General features: G+C 39.8%; 2 protein-coding genes across 3 annotated transcripts in view; both read left to right on the forward strand.

Moving 5' to 3' along the window:
* The first annotated feature begins 261 nt into the window (after positions 1–261).
* Positions 262–11,805, forward strand: LOC129409227 (stereocilin-like). Its single transcript, XM_055154709.1, has 30 exons — positions 262–319; positions 671–806; positions 915–2,042; positions 2,352–2,376; positions 2,455–3,004; positions 3,076–3,963; positions 4,034–4,096; positions 4,166–4,291; positions 4,602–4,768; positions 4,839–5,025; positions 5,170–5,285; positions 6,537–6,669; positions 6,745–6,927; positions 7,142–7,180; positions 7,267–7,443; positions 7,542–7,691; positions 8,231–8,289; positions 8,354–8,474; positions 8,547–8,629; positions 8,708–8,843; positions 9,081–9,274; positions 9,593–9,683; positions 9,775–9,946; positions 10,037–10,206; positions 10,329–10,484; positions 10,564–10,706; positions 10,811–10,959; positions 11,210–11,307; positions 11,409–11,556; positions 11,643–11,805. Exons 2-30 carry the CDS (start codon positions 707–709, stop codon positions 11,729–11,731), a joined length of 5,841 nt encoding a protein of 1,946 aa, XP_055010684.1. The 5' UTR covers positions 262–319; positions 671–706; the 3' UTR covers positions 11,732–11,805.
* A 449-nt stretch (positions 11,806–12,254) lies between these two features.
* Positions 12,255–17,224, forward strand: part of furina (furin (paired basic amino acid cleaving enzyme) a) — a 57,413-nt gene continuing 52,443 nt past the window's right edge. The window contains exons 1-2 of one of the 2 annotated variants that reach the window (XM_020941611.2): positions 12,255–12,432; positions 15,317–15,572. In XM_020941611.2, the coding sequence (XP_020797270.1) occupies positions 15,381–15,572 (192 nt within the window). In that variant the 5' untranslated portion in view covers positions 12,255–12,432; positions 15,317–15,380. Of the gene's footprint in view, positions 12,433–12,782; positions 12,934–15,316; positions 15,573–17,224 lie in introns of those variants that run through there. The other variant, XM_020941610.2, reaches the window with a different exon arrangement.

The following is a 17,224-nucleotide window of genomic DNA, read 5'->3' on the forward strand; positions in this document are numbered from 1 at the left end:
ATGGCCTTATTAACTATGAATTAGTTGGCTATGAACATTTAACGTTTGAGTCCCGTTTATAGAAATAAAATGTGATTATAATAGCATTACTCTGTGGTCCCCAATCAAGGGCTACGCGTGCACTGGCTGATCTGAAGCGCACTAAATTGCACTACTCGCTCACAAAGAGGACGGAGGAGGGAGGAGGACGGAGGGAGGGAGAAAGTTTTGGTAAAAGCGAGAGCGTCTCTGCGAAGGAGGGCAGATCAATGATGACGACGCATCAAAGTGTGGCATTTTGATAGAGATCTGGAAAGACTCGTGCCCGCATCACACAGCGGTAAGTGCTAATATGAGCTAGTGCTTTTTTATTGGTCTTGCGTTTTTTATTTACAACTTTATTTAATTATGTTCAGTTATGTTTTATTTATGTACACTCTTTTAATTTACTTACATAGACTGCTAGGTTTTTTTTTACACAAGACCTATGTAAACTAATGGTGTAAACCTTATGGAATGGGGCCATGTGGTGAAAGTGAAAAGGTAATGTAGTATCCAGTCATTAAGTTTTAATATTCTCTGGTGAGCTACGTTACTCTTTAGGGTTGTTTTAGTCCTTCCAAGAAAACTGTATGCATGTGTTAAATACAGGGCTTTGATCTTTTAATGTGTTACATGGTCGCTAACAAAGATGTGACAACTATTTCACATTGGATGCTGGGATGAGATGAAGATGGCAAAGAAACGGCCGGGAATGGCAACTCTTTTGTTGTTTACCACTATTGTTATATGTGGTACAGTCATAGGACAAGGGTCAGAGGGAACAGGTGAGTGCTGAGGTATGGTTTCTTAAATAATACCAACCAGAAGAAATTTTTTATTATATATTTTTTAAGTATTTTTTGTATGTGTTGTTGTTTTTTTTTTTTTTTTAGGTAGAAATAAGGATGAACAGAGAAATGCTATTCTTGCAGAAGTTCTTTCTAAATTGAGTAAATCTGGATGGAATTCAGAAATGAGGCCCTCACACTCCACCAAATCCCAGAATGTGCCCCCTGTCATGAGGAATATAATGGGACGACTAAAGACACTGTTTCCACACACAAAAATGCCTTCATTGAACAAGCCAATTGACCGTCACAGACTGTCTGGTTTTCTGTACAACATTTCTCAGTACCTCCAGGAGATGGGAGCTGAGTTGGAGGAGGCTCCAGCACAGTCTGAGGAGGAGCAGCTTTGGGAGAAAGTGCTGCACTTCTTTCTTCAGTCTGAGGGCAGTGCTGCAACAAACCAGTGGAATGGACGGGTACCACCAAGACCCAGCTTCACTGTGCAGGACTGGTTTCTGTCTTTGAGGGGCAGTCAGCACTGGGACTGGTTTTTGGGTCTTCTACAAAGTCTAATCACACTTTCAGAAAAGCAAACTTATAAACCACTGTTCACTGTCATATCCCAGAATTGGAAAACAGTGAGTGCTGTGTTGGAGGCAGCTCTCCAAGCTATAGTCAGTGGGACATATGGTCAGGCCAGTGCTGGTTTGCAGGGCTTCATTTGTGCTCTTAAAGGTCAAAGTGACTGCACCTACAGTGTGAACTGGCTGCAGCAACTTCTTCGCTTTTTAGAAACCAGGAACTGGAAGCCTGTAGTTAGTTTACACCCTCCAACTGAGCCCATGGAGCAGAACAGGGGCTCTGCTGGAATTGGACGTTTAAAGCCTTTCAGCTTACCTCCTGAGGCCATGAGACAGGACAGCCTTAACATGAGCACATCTTTAGCGTACATGAACACTACAGAAGAGCATAGTGCCTCCATGCAGAGCTTTCTCCTGCAGGCCTTGTCCCGCTCTAGTGGAAGTGGAGAGAGGGGGACCCCATCTGCTCAGAAGAATCTTGCTCTTGTTCAAAGTCTAGACGGGCTGAGGAGGGGCCTGCTGCATAGAGTTGGCAGCTCGGTCTACAGTAACCTGAGGAGGAAAGTGTCACGAGTTACCATGGCAATGCTGGATGATGTGGAAGGGTTAGTAGATGTGCCACAGCCCGACACAGAGGGACGCTGCTCTGTCGGTGAGTATGTCACATTCTGATTATACTAATTATATCACTATTGTTCTTTGACCCGGACCTCACCTGTTGCATTGACAGAGGAGACAGTGAGTGACACTGCTTTAAATCTTAATAATCATCCAAGTTAATTGAGAGCTTCTGTTCATAGGCCAGCTAATCTCTTTATTCTCCCATTGATGTCAGTAACATTATATCGTTGCCTTTGTTCACAAAGAAGCACTCTTATATCAGTAACAATTGCCTGGGTAGGCCTGTTGATTTTTCCATTCACTCACTTTGATTTGTCTTTATATTTCCATCTATGTGAAGGTGACCTGAGGCAGTTGATTTTATGGTGAGAGTCAAAACAAATTTTTACTGCATTCTGCACAATTTTAAAATGATTTCATTTTGTCATTTTGCTTTATTAAAGGGGCATTAGACACAATCTGACATGGAATACCCAGGCTTTGGGCTTCAACTCTCATAGTCTCCCAACTACACGTCCTCTTTTGTCCTGCCCGTCTATGAAGCTGAATGAACAGCAGATCAGTGCAAATTCCAAAGCAGCCTCATTGTTACAGAAAAGGCACCGAAAGCACGACAATCTGTTTTCCTTGTCTTTTAAATCCAACTTGAACTCTACTCAGAGAGCCAATGATCAGCTCAGAGACACTGACTACTTCAGCACCACAGAAATCCTGGAAGCAGCCTGCAATGAGTCCATTCCCGGGCTGACAGGGGTCTCGAACTTCACTGTGTTCCTCTATTGTAAACTGTTTGAAGGTGAGAATGGGTCTGTAGATGGTGCAGTGGCCCACATGGGGCTTGACTTGCCCTCCACATGTTCTGATGCTGCGTGGTACCTAGCAGCTGCTGAGGAGGATTTCCTGTGGGTTCACATTTGCAGTGAATTTTTTGCAAGTGAATTTAATAACACTGTATGTGCCAACTCATCTTTCTGGCTCCAAAAAGTACATGAGGTGAGTGTCAATGTAACTACTAATTTTGTATTTTTTATGAATAATCCACATTCTCATCTGATCATTTGCAGGCTACAGCGACAAAGGACTATAACTTTTTTAACTACTCCAGTATTGATGACCTCTGTGTACAAATGTTGGGTGAATCTACAGTAAATGCTGCCCTTAGTGAGGACTGTCTGGCTCTGTTGGGAAGCATGTCTCTTAACGCTGAAGCTTTCAGACATTGTTTTCTGCCCAATAGCTCTGTTCTCATCTCAGCTTTGTGTGGGAAAGCCCCCCCTGACTCCCCACACTTCCTGCCAGAGGGCAGCTGGGCTGCTGCATACTGCTCAAAAATACATAATTCCTCCCCTATTGACACCTCAGAGAATATGTGTCACTACAGACAGTGGGCAGTCCATAATTTTCTCAACAGTACTCTCCTGGAGCATTGTGCTCACATACACGGACTGAAAGAGTACATTTGTCAAAACACCTCACTCCTGCAACAGCTGGTGGGGTCAGTGCCACCGTTTTTGGATTTGTGTGCCAATTTTCAGGCAGAACTTGAGGGTAGGAAGTGCTTCCTTCAGAGGTTTTTTGAAATGCTGCCAGCACCCTATGAATTTGACAGCGCTCAACTCTGTGTGAATCCAGCTCCTTTGATGATAGAAATGGCACACAAGCTGAGCATGTGTGAGATTGAAGGAGGGGAGCGAGAAGGTTTTCTGGTGGTACTAGGCTATGTGCTGCGGCTCCTGGACTTCATTGTGGGTCTCTCGTCAGGTTTAGAGGAAGGTGAAAGAGAAGCACGGCAAGGTTTAGGCCAGGCCATCCTCCTTTCTAGTCTTCTTGACAATGCCTCCTGGTCCAGTGTGCAGCCTGAGGCCAGCACAAGTGTCCTTCAGACTGTGGGGGTCTTTTTACTTAGAGAGAAGAACACCACTCTGAAAGAGGACTTGCTAAGCTGCTTTAGTGTAAGGCGTGCCACAAGTTTATTTGCTCAGTCATTGTAAGTCACTAATTCTTGTTGTTTGTGTTTGTCAGCCTGTGTTATGGGACCTCATTCAGCAGGACAACAACTCAACAGCGCTCAGGGTGCTGATGCAGGTTAGTGAGTCTTACACTACATAACACATTTGTAAAGAAACTTGTACATTGTTTTCATTTATTCTACAGGAGTATCTTAGACTGCCAAGAAGCAGCATACGTAGCCTTGTGATGTCTGCTGAAAAAGATGCTGTTAAAAGATTCATCTCTCATATGCATCAAAGCTGGGATCAGTTACAAGTCCATACAAGCAAGGTTTGTTCTGAAATAACTGTATGTAAAAGTGACAAACAGTGCTTTTTCAGTCTGCTTACTAGTGAGTTTAGTTGATGTGACATTACAGCATTCCAGTCTGCACATATTTTACACATTTGCACAGCATGTCAAAAATCTTTAGTAGAATTGGCTGTTTAATTGTAAAAAAAATATCGTAGTTTGTGTTTTTTTTGTTGAATTATATTCACACGTCTTGCAAATGCAACATTTTGACTTTACAAGCATTGCTTAAAAAGGTGTACTTTGCTTAAATGTACTATATCTGTGTATTTTTTGTTTTGTTCTTCAGGTTTCTCAAACAGAGTTGCAAGCAATGGAAACAATGACAGCGGCATTCCTCCATAAGTTCCCCAGAGTGACTCCTGAGTTGTTCATTGACCTATCCCAGTTCATTCCCTTCATGTCTGTCTCTGATATCATGAACTTCCCAACATCCCTTGTGGTCAACGACAGTGTGTATGTATCTGTCAAAAAAATACACATTTCAACATTTCACATGTTGTAAATGAAAGATTCTTTACTTCAGTTTGACAGCTATTCGGGATCATAGTTCAGGGATGAGATCTCTGCAAAAGAAAGCCTTTGTGAATCGAATTCTTCAGTCTTCTGTTGTGGGGGATGTTCAAACATGGCCCCCTTATTTTCTTGCTTCTATCCTCCCGTTCCTGCCTTACCTCCCTGTCAGTCATTTTCAGCAACTTACATCACAACAGGTACATACATATTCATATTCATATTTAACTTCATCATATTTCAAAATTCTCTATACAGGAATTGTTACCTACAGGATTTTAGATCTGGATGGCTTATTGAACAAAGACCTTAACTAGACACATTTATTGGCCCATCTTTTACAGCTTACCCCTTTAGCTGAGTTGCTAGGCAACAGCAGTCTGGATGGAGTGAGGGGGCGTCATGTGCTTAGGACCCTTTTTACCAAAAAGAAGAATCTGACGGGAGACAACATAATGAGGTGGGAGCATTTGATACAATATAAAAGTTTTGTTCTGACTCTACAATTCTATACTGCGTAAAATACTGTAGAAAGTAGACACAGTACACTGAAAAAAAAAGGTTGCTGGATTTGCATAAAAAAGTTATGGAAAGCGGTTGCATGCAATAAAATTATGTTTAGGCTTTGAAACTTATTTCGATCCCCTCTACACATATTTTCTCAGAACATGAACGTCACTTTTTCATGTTGATGAAATTTTATCAAATCATGCTGAATATGCATATTTATCTTATGTTACCTTATCATGAAATGTATAAGTATGTATAATATAATTTAATTGATCTAATTCTGTAAAATAATACAAAAACAGTTTTTAGTTTTCCACAGTTCTGTATTGTCTTAACAGAATCAAACACACAAGAGCGCAAGTACAGAGACACAGTTTGGAACTGGACAGAGTGAAGATTTATTCCAGTGAAGACGCTCTGGTCTCTGCCTGTGGACACAGGAATAACACATGATGATCACATTATGATGATCTACTTTGTTGTACATGTTTAAATACATTTAAAGTACCTATAATGGACCAGAACAGAATCACAAGAACATTAGAACTGTATCTGCAGAAACAAAACTCACCGTGTGCTGCTTTTCTTCCTCTAAACACAGTAAGAGGTAGGGCATCTGGTATAAAGTCCTCCTAGTGCCACATCACCCTGTAGAAATACGATAACTGTTTCAATAGAAGTTCATTTTGAAAAATTTGTTTAAAATCATTTTAGTTGAGTTACTTACTTTGTTCATCTGTGCTCTGTGTTTTGTTGGTTCTCAAACATCTTCCTTTTTTCTGAAACATCAGCTATAACATTCTTGAACTTCCCCACAGCTCCAGCAGTGCGCTGGATAACACTCTTTTTTTGTAGACGACTCTGGAATAAACACATTAAAATCTTAGTACAACTGTCACACTCTTGTAGATGGACAGTCAAATACAATTTGACAATAAAGTCATGTTTCCACAACCTGATTAAAACATGCAGGTCTAACATTGACCACAATCAAGCGACCTTTGTAAGATTTAAACACGCTGGACAGAGAAATGTAAAAAAGTCATGTTATTTTTGTTAAATTTGTTTTTGCAATTTGAGCAACCCCTCTCGGACCATTTTTTCAGTGTAGCCTTCTCAGTGTTTCTTCATAATTATATAATTAATTCCACTGACACATTGATTTCCATTTGTTTTAACCCCATTGTTTTCTGGTTTTCAGGCTGGGCATCCTTGCCTGTTATTTGGACCCCTTTGAGCTCCATTCATTTTTCCAGGACCCAGCTGTGGCCTCCGCTCTTTGGCAGCTGCTGGCAGAGTGCATGTCCAAGGGCTTGATCAGTAACAAGGGCAGAGTGAGTACGTCTAAAGAAAAACCAAAACCACTAATGGAATGAATTAACAGAAGTGGTTTTCATCCTTATTGTTAGCTGTCCTCATGGCTTGTACCAGCAGTTCAGAGTCTAAACGTCAGCAGCATGGCTCTGCAGGATCTGTTTGCTCTCAGTGGGGTTCTGCCTGAGCTGGGCGCTTCATTTCTGTTGTCACTGCCCTCAGAGGAGCTTATAGATGTCCTCTCGCAACCTGGAATTCCACAGTTTTCCCCAGCGCAGGTCTGACATTGCAGTTGTGTCTTTTTAATCAGTGTTATTACTGATTAATGGATTAGCTGAATATAGCCCTGAAATAAAAATCCATAAAAATGCATTGAAAAACTAGTAAAAGTCATGCCTTTACATTTTCAACCACTTAAGCTAAATTAAAGTAACTATATTACTGCAGATGACATTAAATAATTGCCTTTTCCTATGATCATATATTTTATAGGCTTTCCAAATATTATCCAAGATTTCAAATGAAACCATTGTAAGTGTGTTCAAGTTACATGTTTTAAATTTCCACTTTCTGAATTTGGATCTCTGAGGCTTTGTGCTGATGTAACCCACCTGCAGCTCACCATGGACAAACTGTGCAGATTGAAAGCATTACACTCTGGGCTGTCCCCTACTGTGCTCCGAGACCTCCAGTGGAACAACATTAGTCAGTCTATGCCCTGTCAATGCTGGAGCAGCTTATTCTCTGAGCTAAAGCCAGGACAAAAAGCCATGCTATTTTACGCAATGCAAGAGGTGAGAATTTTTATATTTATACAGCTGTTTCACTCCATCGTTATATCTATCCTACTACTTTTCCTTTTTCTTACTACCTTTATTTTGTATATTAACAGGCACTGCAGAGTGAATTGTGGAGTTTTATTGAGCAAGCACATTGTCTTTTACCGTTTGTTCCTTTGAAAAAGTTAATACTAGACTTGAAAAACAACATTCTCCTGAACAATATAAGCCTGTTAAGAGAAATACCCTGGTCACCTCAGCAGGTACTATTTCGATGCATATATACATGTAGTTCTAACCTAAGATTTGAATATGTAGGCAATAATATCTTCATGCTGTTCCAATAATACAGTAAAATGAATAGCAATGCCTATCATATTGATTGAGCGGAGAAATCTTGCCAGCTCTGGACTTGGCTCATATTAATCAACGGCTCATTGGATATGCCTCACATGATCCTTTCAGGATATTAATACTCCATACGCATCAGCCACCATCAAACTAATTAGTTTGGATGTTGTACAATGATGTAGAGGAATGTAGCATAAATTAATAATAGCTACCTTTAAGTGCTTTGGTCGCGGCCAATAGCATATGAGTTGCTTTCACCACCTGTCATGCCTCTTACAAGACCTGTATTTAGGCATTAAAGATGACACTCCCCTGGAATAAAACCACAAATGCACTTATATGTAAAGTAGGCTACATGCATTACATTTTGAAAATTCTGTACATATTTTTATGATAAAAAGATAATGGTTGAAGTAGGATGTAATAACAAAATACCTAAATGTCTTTATAGGCTCAATTTTTGATTAAGAAGATTTTTCAGTGGCAAAATACTACCAGTACCATTGTGAGGTAATACACCATCTTTTGTTTAGTTTTTTGGCCAGTATTTACGTATGGTCATTATTCCTCACAGAGATCTAGGACTTATGGCTGGTGGAGTAAGTTGTAACTTGCTAGAACATTGGATCAATGACACAGAAGTGGACATTCTAGACTTTCTTACTGATCTTCCTGGAGATATGAGACCAGCTCTTGTAAGCACATCGTCTAGCATAATGTTCATAATTTATATAAGCCAATAATATAAAGGTTTGCTGTTTCACCAGAGAAAATGTATTGTAGATGAGCTGAGGAGGCATCCTGACATTAACCTGGACGTTCTGAGCTTAGGGTTTTCATTAACATTACCGTGAGTACTCCCCATAAATCTGATTTATTTTTGTAATAAATTAAGATTAATATGTTATTTTCATAAATTTTTTTGTAGAGTGACAATGGTAGAGAAGCTATCCAATGAGTCCTTCATAAATCTTCTTGGCTACATTCAAACACACTTTTCTGACTTCCTCAAGCTCCCACATTACAAACAAATACATATCACTGAGAGGGCAGTCACTGAACTGGTGAATATAGACAGAAATAAGGTATTAATGTAATTTTTTTTTTCTCAATAATATAGCATGTTGTTAAAACAGTATTATGGGTGGCATTGCATATTCTTTCCAAACTATGTTCAAAGAAACATCTTTTATATGACTGGTGAAGAATAATCCTTGATTTTACTCAGACTAGAGACTTGCATTTTTCTCACTTTCGAAAACATTTGTGAGAAGCCTGTTGTTTTGTACTGTACATCACAGGACGATGTAGGTGAGATTGGCAGCTCTGCTCTGGACTTCTTGGGGCCCTTGCTGCCTTTCTTAGACAGGGACAGTCTGGAGCTTGTGGACAGAGGAGCTCTTGCACTGAGGCTGGAGGAGATGAGAAACTTCTGCCTTCCCAAAGAGGCACTGAAAGACATAAGCGCTCTACTCACAAAGAAAGACCTGCTGGGGTAAGGCAGCAATGAATACTAAAACTTTTATGTTTGGAGAGTTTTACATTTTCACGGCAGTGCTGCATTCATAGTTGAAACTTTGAATAAAATTGTCTTTTCTTTTGGGTTTTCCCTTTTCTCTGCCCTAGTGCAGCTTTTGTTTATGTATACTTGGTACTGGCAACAACAATGCACTGACAGACAGCTTATTATAATTACATATTGGTTTCCATAAAAAAGACAAAACAGCTTCAAAAAAAAAAAAAAAAAAAGGTTTTATAGTTGGATATATATTAGATAATTGTTGACTGAAAGTGTTCTATATTTTGTAAACAGAGAACCATCTAAGTGGCATGTGAAGGATCTGGAACATTTGGGCCGTTTGGTGTTTTCATTGTCCCCAAAGCAGATTAACAGCATTCCACTGGTATGAAAGTTAAACATAATATTGGATATCATGTAAATCTCATATTTTTTGTTCGATTTGAACTAGTTTTAACGTGCGTGTCCTTGAGTAGGCCGTGTTGACTAAAGACACAGTAGAGCAGGTACTGGTGGGTCAGAAACTCTGGGAGGACAGTGCAATTGGACGCATGTGTGTGCTGCAGTGTGTGGACCAGGAGAGCCAGAGGAAACGAACGGAGAGTCTCCTCCGGGGCATTATAAAACCACGCAACAGAAGGGCAAAAGGTCCATGCTGATTTTTGACAAACCATGACACAGTCTGCAATTATATACTGTTGTTTGTGACTAAGAATTCACAGTTATCTTTTTAATTAGTGCCAGTCCCAAGCTGTGCTGATATCAAAGGAACATTCCCGTCAGCATGGACCCCACTGCAGCTGAACCGAATGTCTCAGGAGAGTCTGAAACGGTGCGTTGAGGTTTTTGGACAAGACTCTTCGCTGAGTTATGAACAACGGCGCACACTTTGGAAGAAACTTAAAAAGGTTGAAACCTAAGTGCAGTATGTGTATAATTGGTCCATTTACCATAAAACATTAATCAAACTACTCTGAAAATGCTACTTCTGAAAGATGGGACTAATGATGTAATTATACTATCTGCACAGTCTTTTAGTCCAGTGCGAATGCTGCATGAGGACCAGGTTCTGTCTCTTGGTGCCATTGTGACTGAAATGGGTGAAAGAGAGCTACAGGACACAGATCTGTCAGACCCTGGGGTTCTGGCACATCTGGGAACACTCACTGAATGGAGCAATAAAAAGGTGGGATTTTGAATATTTTCTGTTAAATATAAAATGTTCTATTGAAGAAAATGTTAATGTGTTTAACTGTAACTTGCAGATGAGAGCGGTAATAATAAGTGTGATGCGTAAACGAAAGCAGAAAATAGAGCAATTAACTGCTCTGGATTTGGCAACATTTGGCCACCTGATCTGCGGCCTGTACCCTTCAGAGATAAAAAGACTGAGTCCCGACAGCCTGAGGTGAGAGTCTATTAAACTCACATTAGGAGTATCTTGATAGCTGAGTGGTCAGTGTTTATTTCATAAAACACATATGTCTAATCTTAATTTTCCTAAAACTGCAGTATGGCGGTGCTGTTCCTACGAGAGATGTCTCTGCCATGCACTGAGCACCAACTGGAAGCTCTGACTGGCTGCTTGTCCAGACCAGGGGCCTTTGGTCCAGTCAGTACCTGGGGATCAGAGGTGTTCACAGAGATTGGGACATTGGCAGGTACTACAAAACGAAAGGTCTCTGGGAAAAAAGTTCATACAAACTTTATATCTACAAAGTGTTTTCCAAACAACTGAGTGTAGTGCAATAACACATCGCTGGATGGATGGATACAATTTGAAGCTCTCCCTGGGGCCACAGACATGAGAAAAACAGGAAAAAGTTTTTCCCTGAAGTTTTAGTTTGATCTGATATGAGAAACATTAATTGTGCACTTACAGAACTTGTGCCTGTCTTTTTCTCTCTTCAGCGGGCCTAGAGGATATAGTGCTGTCTGCTTTAGTGGAGGAACAGATCCAGGGAATCACTGCTGAAGCTATCCGTCTAATGTCTCCAGAGAAGTTTTCAGTGAGTTTCAGTCTGGTTTGGGTGACCTTACTGGGTCATATCATTCACTTTGTTTTAAGTTTCAATGATTAGCTTAAACATTACATTTGTTATTTGTGCAGGTGGTGTTCAGTGCAGTACAGTTGTCCTGGCTCAGCACAGAGCAGGCGTGGGCAGTGACTGAAGAGCAGTGGGCAGAGCTGGACCTCGAACAGAGGCATGCAGTAGGACTCACTCAATATGAAGGAGACATCCTGCTTGAGCAGAGAGGTGCTTATATAATATAATATAAAATAATATACGCAAATTTATGTCAAGAAGTCTATGGGAGAATAATGAAACTATTGTTTTTGCAGGAAGGAACTCGGCTCCATCTGCTGTAAACATGAATAGCTTTGCTGTCTGCTCACTGGCCCTGTGCCTTTTATTATGGCAAATGATTTAAAATTATGCAACAAATTGTTCCCTGATTTTCGTAGTATTATATTTGTACTGCAAATAAATATTTGAACTTCTTCATTTACTGTGTTATTTAACAAAATTAACGTAAAAAGTAAAAAAAATAAAATAAATTACATGCTGTTTGTAGTGTCCAGTTACACAGTTAAAAGGCATTTTGCTTTGTAACTGACTAGATTATTGTGGGTTGTTTATCCACTGCAATATTACCAAAATACCCATAATGTATCATAGAATAATTTAAATTCAGCCTTCTTTACAAAAGACTAATGTTTCATGATGTTTTCATATAGTGTACAACAATAACCCACTTGTGGCCTTAGAGTTTAACCATAATATGTCATGTGATGTTTAAATGCGTCATGTGTTGTGTCTGTCAGAGGGCTAAGCTGACCTCAGAAAAATGTGGAAAATGTAGTAAATGTGATAATACCACTTATATCCAGCAGATGGCAGTGTAACAGTGCTGCTGTTCGGCAGGAGGTGTAGCTTAGGAGCGTCTGTGACGCATTTCCTGGGGCTCGTAAGGACCACTCAGCGGCACACCAGAGGGGTATCATGACTATTTATAACCAACAATTCGTTCTTATCAATTTTCCTGCCGTTTTGCTTTTTCGTGGTCGTTTCTAACGTCGATAGGTGACAGTTAAACACGCCAGACACCGAGCATGATGTGAATTAAAGCGGGTAAGTTGATCCGAGTTAAGTTTCTCCTGTGCTTTAGCTAGTGTTTGACTTGTTTGGGTGCGTGGCTGCTGAGTTTGCTCGCTTGTTTTTGCCCCTGGTACCACCGGGGTCCTGGCACGGGGAAAGCCTAGACTCGTGTTGGCTTTTTGAGCCTTACGGGTCGACATTTAAGGCAACTGTGCTTTGTCTCGAAGGGTCGGTCCTCCACTCTCCGAGGTGACGTCGACTGCGCTGCGCCTGGCGTGTGTGGTCATTTTGGACCATCGAAACTGCGGGTCGTGATAAATGTAAATGAGTAGTAAAATTTGAGCCAACGAGGGCGGTATAAATTTGGGCTTGTGTTGAAAAAGGGGAGGCACCTGTGACAAGGCTAGAGTCAATTGAAGGCGGCGTCTACTATGTGTTAATCGGCACAATTTCAGACGCATTTGTCAAACTGAGAAGTCCCGTCGGCTCAGCTTTTAGCCCCTGTTCCGTCTCAGCTACGCTGTGAAGTCTGAGGTAAGTCCACAGCCCGATATCTATACAGTACCCTTGTCAGCTGACTTTACATTTTCAGGCACCAACTTCAGCGCACAACAAAGTGTGCATTCTCTGTGTCGTGAGCAGTTTCTCTGCTGTTGGTTCTATAAATACTCTAATCTTTTTTATACCACGCTACATGTTTCTACAGGAAGACTTTGGGTCAACTTTGAAATTGTCAATACTGCTATGGTCGGGGGATAGAGTGACCTAACTATGTGGACTTTGACATTGCGTGAAGTAGACATTGGTTTAAACAAACATCCTGCGGCACCAAGCGTAACCTACTTTTAACATAAAAAGAAGCTTTAATTCAGTGCCCTCTTTCTAGGTTAAATTAGCAGTACGTCTTGGTGAGTAATAATAATGAACAACTATCTGAAGCTGTCCTATTACCTTGTTGCTCTCGTTCTGGTCATGGATTTCTGTAAAAAGCCCCAATGATAATTAATATACAAATCACAGATAATTTGACACAATTTCTGGTTTAACTGGTTTCATGATTTTTGATTTTTCTTAAGTATCAAAATCATTAGGTCTAGCTGAGTGCCCCTGATGTAGAACATGTTTTGTTTTTGGAAATTAATCATATGGCACCTCACCATAAATTGTGTTTGCATAAGCCTTAATATTGTGGTGCTAATTAGTTGAGGTTTATTCTTGTAGATGATGGACCTAAGCCAATATGATGACATTTTAAGTGTCTCCTCTTACTTTTGTTAGTGAGGACTCGCTGTTTTGGGTTATTGTTCCAAATGAGTGGTTTGTATCATGACTGTTATTACTAATGCTGATTACAGGGGTCACTTACTGTTGATTATGTGCCACAGTATGTGCACGGTGATAATGAGCGCCTGAATGTCGTGTTTAAATGGCTTTTTTACCCATTTAAATGTAAATAAATTCATAATGAAATAAACAGACTGCTTTGTTAATGCCCTGATGGGTGCTGTAATAGTGCAGACATTATCCTTAGAGTTCAATGATACCTGCTAATTATATTGTACCATAGCTTGGCTGATCCCTCAATAATTGCTATTGGACATGTGGTATCATTTACAGAAGAAACACCGCTCATAGCATGGCTGCAGTTTCTCCTCTATATTCTGAAGGCAAAGTATGATGGTCTTTGGATTATTGGATGATGTTAGAGACACTTGGTTAGCCCCATTTAAATGTCCAAGCCATTTTGGTAGTAATAACTGTGTTTACTTCCAGCACAGGGACAAAGTTGAGTGTTAAGTTTTTTTGTGTTCAACTTTTGATAGTTTGATTATTTTTAATAATACAAACTGGTAATGATTTGATTTTGTGTTCTCATCAGTAGCTAATGAGACATAAAGTAAACATGTAATTAGTGTTTGGTAGGATTGTTGTCTCAATTCAAGCTAATTTCTCTGTTTATACTTAATAGGCTTAGCAAAGCACTAAACATGGTCAGGGGAAGACTGGCACAAAATTAACTTTGGAATTTTAATACTTTGTTGTGATTATTCAGATTATTTCATACCTTTTTTAAAATGTCACTTTTAATAAAAAACACCATATTTTTGAGCAAAGAAATATTACGTGTGTGTCTATTAATATCTTTCTGTAGGAGCATACATCTAATAATGTGGCAGGAAGTGAATCTTGTCACTGCAGTACTTTCACATTGGCTATTTTCTGAAAATTCACTCTCTTAACCGATAAAAGACGAATCACAAGTGGGACATGCAAGTTAATCCACACAAAGCAAATTTTACTGAAAATGCTGAGCTTTTGAAATGTCCTCTGTTTGCCTAACTTTGTCAAATGTCAATCATACGAGCATGCTCTGGAATGTGACTGGGATGGTTTGTTAATTTTGTAGAATAATACAATAAAGACTTTTCCACCAAAATGTAAAACAATTTCTAACTAAACACTCAAGTCGAAGTCACTCAATAATCCTTTTTACATTTAGCCCTTTCACAGTTAAATTCTGTTCTGCCCTTTGCCACTGTTATTTAGTGGGCCACTCTGACCACTGTGTCTGTATCCCACTGAGGAGGAGGAGGCTGGCTTCACAGGCACAGCTCTCCACCTCTGCAGATGCTGTACCCGAGCATTTTCCTGTGTGAGCCCTCACCACACGGGCCTCTCTCGGGTGTTTAAGCACATGTCTAACGGTCATCTGTCTGACCACATGACATCAGTGCTGGCCTTGACAGCTCACTTGTTCTTTTCTCGGGATTATCAGTAATTGCTGGTACTACTGCCTCTGGTTTGGCACTGTTTTATACAACGCTTACATGACAACTATTGATTATCTGACTTTGATTAAATACAACATTCAGTTGACAATTGACAACTGATAACTTTATCTATTTGCTTTTTTTAGGTGAGCTGTGACGGTCCATCCTGGTCTCTTGTGTGCAGGCTGGCCTGTCATAGACTGTGAAACCATGGCTTTAGGTCCAGCTCCTGCAGGCCTGCTCCAGCTCATCCTGGGCACTGTGTTGTTTCTTCTGGTGTGTGGGCTGTCATCTGTGCTGGGGGAGGAGGTCTACACCAACCAATGGGCTGTCCATGTACCTGGAGGTCCAGAGGAAGCTGATCGAATTGCATCAAAATATGGATTCATCAACCATGGTCATGTAAGTACAATTTAATTTTGCTATGATTAATTCATTTTGAAAATGAGAGATTTAGTTGAGGTCACCTGTGAGAAAAGTGTTTTGACTGTATGTAAATTACTTGAAGCCAGCAACAAAACTTTGCATGTGTTTTACTCCTCACGTATTTTATTTATTGGATGCATGCCATGTATTATTTCCCTATTTGAGTTCTATCATGTTTATAATGTCTGGAAAAAATAAAGAATTGGTATGGTACTAATAATGATAATCATCATGGCACTGTGCAGATCAGAAATATCTGCTCCTTTAAAAGAGTATACTTGCATAAGAAGAGCTGTGTTTAAACGTGTAGAAGCTGATGCATCTTCTGTAGAATAATGAATCTTGGTTTGATTCCAATGAGGACTGTTCAGTGAAACACAATTTAAGCAATTTAGTTCTTTCAGTCATTTCTAATTGTCAATCATCAGCTTGTTTATTTTTTTAATAGAGAGGTCTACAGCCAAACCTCTGCCAGTAAAACAGTTTAGACTTTAGAAATGTTACTATTTGTGTGTTCAAAGGCAATGATTCAAAGAGTGTTGATTTTAAATAATTTCAAGTGTAAGTTATGATGGATCAGTATGAGGAAACTAATGTGACCAGCCTGCGTTCCCAAGTTTTGCACATATTGTAGGTGTGGGCTTTGAATTACTGATAAATGTTTCCTGTCTTCACTGGGAATGCTTGTTTATGACATCCTGTTCCCGTGTAATCTTAATTGTCCATGTTATCCATAACATCGCTCCATAGACAGTCTCTTTAAAAAGTTCAAGCTCATTAGTTATCTTGTGAACACTGAGTCAGAGGTAACACGCAAACGCAGAAACAGAATTTTAGGTAAGCAGTTTTTTAAATAATTCCTATAATACAGCTTTCTGTTTCCCACAGACTATGGTGGCACGAGTGATGCATATTTGAATAATTTTATTTAATACAATGTTAGGGGTATATAAATGTCATTGTCTACTGAACAAAAACACTCTGATTATAGATAAATAATGGTTACTTCAATATGTGTATGATAACTTTACAAGCATAAAGTATAATTTCATTTACTAATTTTTTGCTTAGCTAGTTTTCAGACTACGGGGGTGAAATTTTGAAATTTTTTATTAATGGAAAACACTGCAACTGTTTTGTATATTTGCTCCATTATACTTAGATTGTGTGCCATTTAAACAGTGAGGTGCTTGTCCTGGCTTGAGCGTTATAATTTTATAACAATAGAAACAGTCTGACCTTTCTGTGCGGTGGGATAGTTGCCTTTTCCTTATCCAATTAAGAATGCATTTTGTCCAGTAAATGAACAACAAGTGTTTTGCTACTGCTCGGTGTAGATATCTTCAGCATTTTTCATAAAAATTGCTCCACTGGTGATGACTACTACTGGTAATGCTGTTTGTGCTGCAAATGTGGCTAACTAATGACCAATTCCCCTGACTGTAATCCTTTAACCATGTATTGGCTGTGGGCAGTGAGGAGACCAGACAAAGTGGTTACACCCTTTTGGTTCTTAATTTCACAATCTGGCCAAAGGGAGTGTGTGGTCGGGGCTGACTGAGTCTGAGTTGCTCCAGACTTGTTTTGCTTGAGGGGAGGCTGACTGACTATTGTTTGACCAATGCGAT

The sequence above is a fragment of the Boleophthalmus pectinirostris genome, unplaced genomic scaffold, assembly GCF_026225935.1.
Source record: "Boleophthalmus pectinirostris isolate CB_2022bp ecotype Guang Dong unplaced genomic scaffold, ASM2622593v1 HiC_scaffold_19, whole genome shotgun sequence".
Classification (NCBI taxonomy): domain Eukaryota; kingdom Metazoa; phylum Chordata; class Actinopteri; order Gobiiformes; family Gobiidae; genus Boleophthalmus; species Boleophthalmus pectinirostris.